This window comes from Boleophthalmus pectinirostris, unplaced genomic scaffold, assembly GCF_026225935.1.
Source record: "Boleophthalmus pectinirostris isolate CB_2022bp ecotype Guang Dong unplaced genomic scaffold, ASM2622593v1 HiC_scaffold_22, whole genome shotgun sequence".
In the NCBI taxonomy this organism is placed as follows: domain Eukaryota; kingdom Metazoa; phylum Chordata; class Actinopteri; order Gobiiformes; family Gobiidae; genus Boleophthalmus; species Boleophthalmus pectinirostris.
This window is the reverse complement of record NW_026571190.1, coordinates 985447-992838: the sequence shown is the minus strand read 5'-3', so window position 1 is coordinate 992838 and position 7392 is coordinate 985447. Positions and strand designations below refer to the sequence as shown.

Genomic DNA, 7392 nt, shown 5'->3' with positions numbered 1-7392 from the left:
AATATAATATAGGCTGGCGCAGAGTTTGAGATTTGGTCTTTTTATTTATTTTTTACATCACACTGAACAGGTTTAAAGAACTATTTTATTTTACTTTTTTTCCCTTTGACATTTTCAGCTGCAGATCTGACATTTTGCTTAGCCCAGAGAAGAGACCACAATGGATGACGTCAGGGGCAACGTTGAAGGAAAGACGCTCCGAGAAAACTGTCCAAATGGCATCTGGAGACATTACGCAGACAAGAACCAAGCCGTGCGCCTCTCCGTCCACTCTCACGCTAATTACGATCATTTCCACTCCAAGAATAGCGCTACCCCTGCCCTGAACAATGCGCACCCAGGCCGGCACCCACTGCAGAGGAGCCGTGACACAGTGACACACTTACCCCCCCCCCCACCCCCCCACCCCCCCCACCCCGCGATCCACCAGAACACCGCGCACAACACCCACACGGAACAGAACCCAGCCCAACCGCCAACCCGGGGAAAGGCGCACAACACCCCGGCGCGCAGTGCGTCTCCTCCGGGCGAAAGGCTCTTTGTCAAACACGCTGACGTTCCACCGCGGCCCGCACACGCACAACCGGACATTAGAGAAGGCAGAGTGGAAGTGGGAACCGGGCCTGAGCCGGTTCTGGAGCCCGCTCTGAAGTCCCTTTGCAGCGGTTGGACCCCCTCGTGAGTTGGTACTAGGACCCCACCCATCCATCGGACCTACCTGCTCCGCCGTTCGCTCTCTGGAATAGCCACCGCACGCTGGCGCACACTTTGGCCCGATTCGGCTCGTAGCGGTCCAGAGAGGTGATGTCCAGCCCCGGGGGTAGGCCGGAGCCGGGAGCGGGAGTCTCCACCATGGTAGCCGGAGCTCAGGCACAGCAGCACGGACCCAGCCACTCCACGCCCCCGGGAAGAGAAACGGGACAGAGGAGAGCAGCAGAAGAGAGCAGGAGGAAGAGGAGGCGTGATGGAGGATGGAGAGCGCATGCGCACAGTGGTAGAGCAGGTTGTGGATGCTGAGGCGGAGGGATACTGTGCAGAGGTCATCAGTAGTGGCCCTGCGCTCAACCACGGGCTCATAGAGTAGTACTGCAGTACTATAGTACTGTATACAGGCTCAGAGAGTACTGTAGTACTGTATACAGGCCCATAGAGTAGTACTGTAGTACTGTATACAGGCCCATAGAGTAGTACTGTAGTACTGTATACAGGCCCATAGAGTAGTACTGTAGTACTGTATACAGGCCCATAGAGTAGTACTGTAGTACTGTATACAGGCTCATAGAGTAGTACTGTAGTACTGTATACAGGCTCATAGAGTAGTACTGTAGTACTGTATACAGGCTCATAGAGTAGTACTGTAGTACTGTATACAGGCTCATAGAGTAGTACTGTAGTACTGTATACAGGCTCATAGAGTAGTACTGTAGTACTGTATACAGGCTCATAGAGTAGTACTGTAGTACTATATACAGGCTCATAGAGTAGTACTTTACTGGCTACTGAACAAAATGGTTTTATTTTCACCTTGGCTACGGGTCTGGAGTGAGTGAAGAATGATCTGTAAAGTATCTTTGTGACATATGTCTGTGAAATACTTCCCTCACGTAGATGTTTGGAGTTCCAGGGTTTAGTCGGTCGTCTCCAAACACTTTACACGTGAGTAGAGCCTAGAGTGAAAAAGAATCACTGCAGAGCACACAGAGGCTGAGACGGTTTGCGTCTCTTCTCTTTTATTGGTTAATAAGAGCAGGTCTGTTGTTGTCACGGGCCTATATGAGGCTACTTGCCTTTCCAGGGACCTGACCTGTAACCAGCTGAACTAGCTACAACACGCAGCAGCAAGCGGACTCTTTCTTTGCACTGAAAATTGAAACTGAAAAACGTTTGTCTAGCTCTTGGAAATAAAGTACGTTTTCATAATAAGCAGAAGTGACCTGTCCAGGAGTAATTTGGCGACCAGTGCGTCAGTCTTTAGACCCTGCGTCTGCTTCAGTTGCGCCATCGCTAGAATGAATCTTCAAGAATCACCTTAGTTTGGCTTCACTGCTTTTCCCCTTGTCTTCTTCTTTCAGCAATCTCAAAAACGGACTTTCTTTTGCGGCGAACTGCTCCTGGATTCTTGTTTGCCATTGCAACAAACTTCGTGCGAACTGCGAGGAAGATATAGGTCAAAAAAAGCCACTACGAACTGTTGCGTTGGTGGAGTAAACAGCGTCTGTGCGGCTTGCGTCTGTGGACTGCGTGACAGACGTACGTAAACCACGTACCGGCAGCGCGCAGGCAAGTCAATTACGCTAGAAACGTAGGGAGATTGATTGACAGCCTGTCAGCTCACAGATAACGAGGCAGTGTCGTTATCTATTGGCAAATGTTTAGTCCCACCACGTCCAGAGTTGATGAATTTTTATTCTCTTTTTTTTGGTCATCATAATTACAAGGCTACTGCACCTCTATAATGCTATCATTGACAATTTGAAACAAAAAAAAAATCCTCCATACAACCTTTAAGTGAGGACTTGTTTTACGCACAGCTCTGCTGGTTCTACAGCAGCACACAGAGTGTCCACGCGGGGGCGCCAGAACCCAACAGAACCTGAAGAACCTCTTCCACAGCAGCTGCAGGGGCCATACGGGGCCCGATTCTGGGAATAAAAGAAGTTTTCTTAAAACACACGTGTTTTTTCTTGCTGTTTCTTTGAGCAGCTCCGCCCTGTTCTAAGTAAATGTCTCCTGTATGAGCCCAGTACTAAAGTAACTGAAGTATCTGCAGTACTGTACCCAGAGCCACACTGGAGGTCACGTGTCAATCAGGGGCCTAAATAAATACTTTTTGTATCCGTAGACTATGTAGCCCGTTGAATACTGAGCCTGCAGGTCTGTAGTTTGATTCCTCTTAGTTCTCTGTCCTCTTGGGTCATTGCTGCAGAAGAGCACACAGGGCACCTGGCAGAATGCACCTGGCAGAATGCACCTGGCAGAGTGCACGTCACAGAGTGCACCTGACAAAGAGCACCTGACAGAATGCGGCAGGACCAGTTTGTCGGGTCGACTCCCGGAGCACAGGTCTGTGTGTGTGTGTGTGTGTGTGTGTGTGTGTGTGTGTGTGTCTGTAAGTGCGCTGCTCAGAGGACCCTCAGCAGTCGGACCGTTCCGGTGAGTCCTGCGCTACTTTTAGTTATATTTGATTTTGTGTGTTGTGTCTTTGGGCGAGACACTTAACCCCCCTGTGTGTGTGTACACTGCTGTGGATGGATGAGTGCGTGCGTCCTTGATGTAAAGCACTATATAAAAATGTGACCATTTACATATTTTGCGTCACTGTTACGTCCTAGTCTAGTGCCTGTAGTGCTAATAACAGACCACACACTCGAGGAAAATTGGCTACTACACACTACACACTACACACTACACACTACACACTACACAGCATGCGTCAGTTTCCATCAGTGTTGGTCGGATTACAAAATAATGTAATTACTGTTCACTTTATTTCAAAATTTATCTGATTACTGATTACTACTGATTACTTTGAAATGAATACAGCGCAGATATTTTGTGAGAGCATGCCACTAATGCCACTAATGCCACTTCCAGTTTAAATGAACGTGCGCACACTTCTCCTTAAAGCTGTATGTGTTAAGTTTGCGTTCACCACAGATCTGCAGCTGTCACCAAACACAGCACGTTCCTGTTTTACAGTATGGACTACACAAATATTTGGATGGTAAAAGTAACATTTACTTGGGCCAGAAACTGTAATCTAACTACGCATGTTCGTAAAAAAGTAATCTGATTACAGTAATCACCTAGTCAGCACCTAGTGGAGTCTGTTTTCTGCACAGTGTTCCTCATACAGCACAGTGTGTGTCCATGTGAGAGCATGTGCGTGTGTGCATGTGTGTGTGTGTACAGTGACTGAACATGTGGTTGATGTTTTTTTGTAAAGAGCTTTATTGTTTGATCAAAGCACAGATCTGGTAAAAAAAAAATAAAAATAAAACAATACGGTCTTTTCTACAGAACCCTTTTTACATTGTCTAAACTTCTTTTGTACCTCACCTGTGAGGGCCCCTGTGCAGTACCCCCAGCTCCAGGTCCAAGCGCCAGTTCTTTTGGCAGAAGAAAAAGTCCCCTGTGGAGCGAGCGTGGAGCAAACTCTGCAAACTCACCTGGAACAAGTCCAAGAGGAAGTCCAGGAGGACGAGTGTCCCGGGACTGGACAAGCTCAGATGGCCCCTCAGACCACCCACCCAAACCCGCCTCCAGAAAGCTCCCCTCAGACCCCCTTGATACCATAGACTGTCCCTGGGGGCCCTCCGGAAGAGCCCCAGCAGTAGAGGGGACAGTGAAGGGGACACCAAGGGGCCCCAGGAGAGGAGGGGCATCTCTCTGTTTGAAAGAAGAAATCCTAAAAGCCTAAATATGCAGGGTAAAAACTGAATCATTTGATGATTTCAGATCTAGAATTGTCCATCTCTACTCAACACATGGTAAAAGGAGCTGTTAACTTCAAAAACTAAGTTTCATGACATCACAAGTAATATATTGTATACAGAACATTCTGGATACTTCAGTTTGAAATAGTTCATGACTGGATGGAGAATGTAGAATCATGGATTATGTCATTCAGAAACAGTCATGTTGTCTCTGATTGGACGATGGCTTATACAGATGTGATGTGGACCCAAGGCAAGGGTCATTATCATGTTTATCTCCATGGAGACAAACAGTAGGTGCCATCTGGGCAAGTTACTGGTCCGCTCTCTGGAGAGGCAAGCCCGCTCACAGTAAAAATGTATGTTTCTCAAGATATATTTGTTCTTGTAGCTCAAATTTAATAGAATATCAAATGGATCAGTTTAAAGCCTGCAACTGTTTAATGCAAAATGGATGCATTTAATCCCAACCTGTGGAAACCCTACTGGAAATGTTACGTAGTGTGTCTTTGATTTTGAGTTGTTTCATATGATTTGATTTGTATAGTCACTGGCCTGTGAACATGCTGTTTGGGACATTTACTTTGGAATTTTATGATGGAGAACTAAGGTCTAATACAAATAAAGACATTTCACAAGTTCAGTGCTCTTTATAGTGTGATGTGGTACAGCTCACCATCTACTGGCAGCAGAGAGAATTACAATTGGAAAAAATTATTCAACTAGCTGATGACCAACTGTGATGCAGTAATCCCATCAGCCCATGAGGGAAGCCCATGGTATTGATATTCAAGCACAAACACACCGGCGTTTCACTCTGCGGCCGTTTACCGCTGTCCCCGAGTTTTCTTCACATGGCCATCACAACAGTCAGGGGTGCACACTTGATTGCTGCTCAAACATTATTTTCGCCATAACCATTGCTTCATTTCCAAACTTTCCTCCACGTCCGTTGTCCCCTCAGTGCGTGTTTCTCAGCCAACTCGAGCGTCATGCTCTTTCGCATTCTGTTGCGTCACAAGGAGGAGGAGCATGTGTGACATCACAAGTAACATAAGTAACATCATGTGACTTTCTGTTTTTGTAGTGAATATCTATTTTTTTCCTATCTGTGCTTAGAGATTATGATTGGGGTATTTTTGTTTATGGTAATGTTTATGATTTTTTTTTATATTAAAGGGGGGGAAGTATCCATTTCTATTTGTTAATTGACTTGAGGGAGGAGTCTCGTACTATAAAAGGGGCCTCCCATCTTCACAGAGGCAGTGTGTGTGTCAAGGGGAAGAGCTGTGTGCACCGCAGGCATCAACTCCACAACTATTTAAGGGCTGCTACTGGAAATATAGACTGAAAATATATATATTTTTCTTTTTTTTTTCACTATTTGCACACTTCTGTAAATAAAATCACCAACTCTATTTTGACTACACCATATTTCTTTTTCATCAAAAAGAACCCACCGCACCAACAACGACATGTCAATCTAAGCACTCTCTAACTGTTATGAAGACAGGGCTGTATTATAGCGTTTATTTAGTTAGGGTGCAGTACCAAGCCTGACCACTAGGGGCGTTTTGTGAGCGCATGATAAATTTAGTTTTCTCATTATTAGTCTGTGCATGGTGAGGTGTGTTGTTGTTGTTATGTTTCTTTTTGTTGTGGTGTGCGTCCATGAGACAGGTGGGTGTTTTACCATGTTAAATTAGGGTGTTTAATGAGGAAACTGAGTGTTCACAGTTGTTCAATGTTATTTATGCAGTTATAACGCATGTGAGCTTCAATGCTAATTTTTGCTAAGCTGCTCTTCATTTTATGTATGCTTTATCTTATTTAATTCATGTTAGTCAAGTCTTTTGTTTATACGACTCAGGTAGCCTTATGTATATTTGGGGATTGTGTTTGACACAGAATGCCTATGTTTATTGTAGTTCATTAGTAGTAGAGGTTTTGAGGCCTACCTTTTTTCACGTGTCTGCCGAGTACCCATTGGTTAATATATATTTGGATTTATATTTCTATTTGCCTAATATTGTGTATTATTATTGTTATAATATATTATGATGTTATTATTGTTCCTTTTAATCTAGTCTATTTCTAATATTGTGTTTGTTTGTTTACAGAACCACACATATACACACACGCCCTCATACTCATCCCATCCAAAGACAATAAAGAAGTAAAGATCTTCCGCCTCATCCTTGCATTCTGACCGATGCACACTCCGCGATCACAACCCTACTGAACCAAACAGTAGTAGCAAACTTCCATAACACTAACACAACTTGAAAAGATCAGAGCACATACTTTCTAAAACACAGTAAGAATGATAGCTTTAAAAACAAAAGTATGAGGCCACCTGTTAGAAGGTTTTGGTTTTCCATCCTTGTTCAGACATTGAGAGTGAAACTCTGTTGTGTTCATGCTATGCTTTAATCTCATCAGCGTAGACAGTTCAAAAACATGTTAAAACATAAATAAAACACAGTAAAAATCTGACAACTGAGTCGTTTCAAAAGGCAAAGTCATGGCTCCAAAATTCATCAAGAGTTAAAAAATATATTAAATTAAAATAAAACTAATATAACTGGGGATTGGCATTGCAGCTACATTTCTATACAGTAGAGAGGTCCATTTCTCAGCGGTGTGTGTGTGTGTGTGCCTGTGTGTGCCTGTGCCTGTGTGTGTGTGTGCCTGTGTGTGTGTGTGCGCGCCTGCGTGTGTGTGGTAGGGTGGGAGATTGGGTGTGGCATGGTTAGCTCCAGGTGCGGGACGGCTCCGCTCTGTCCTGCTCGGAGGGCTCGGTGAGGGGGGTCCCGTTGTGGCGCTCTTCCTCGTCACTCGCCCACTTATGGTTCTGGACACAGCACACACAGTGAGGAGTCAGGTGACAGGGGACAGGAGCAGGGGACAGGTGACAGGTGACAGGACAAAAACACCGTTAAACTGCAGGCTGGTG

General features: G+C 45.1%; 2 protein-coding genes across 4 annotated transcripts in view; both read right to left on the bottom strand.

Annotated features, from left to right (window-relative positions):
* LOC110157761 (calmodulin-regulated spectrin-associated protein 3) overlaps positions 1-2208 on the bottom strand; it is a 34819-nt gene extending 32611 nt beyond the window's left edge. The window contains exon 1 of one of the 2 annotated variants that reach the window (XM_055158427.1): positions 2029-2208. Coding sequence is in view for 1 of the 2 variants with exons in the window: in XM_055158425.1 (XP_055014400.1) it covers positions 719-854 (136 nt within the window). In the remaining variant the exon portion in view is untranslated. Of the gene's footprint in view, positions 1-718; positions 895-2028 lie in introns of those variants that run through there. The other variant, XM_055158425.1, reaches the window with a different exon arrangement.
* A 4639-nt stretch (positions 2209-6847) lies between these two features.
* The window catches only part of lpar2b (lysophosphatidic acid receptor 2b), a 30607-nt gene continuing 30062 nt past the window's right edge, over positions 6848-7392 (bottom strand). For both annotated transcript variants that reach the window (XR_002318677.2, XM_020922116.2), the window contains exon 5: positions 6848-7290. Coding sequence is in view for 1 of the 2 variants with exons in the window: in XM_020922116.2 (XP_020777775.1) it covers positions 7189-7290 (102 nt within the window). In the remaining variant the exon portion in view is untranslated. The remainder of the gene's footprint in view (positions 7291-7392) is intronic.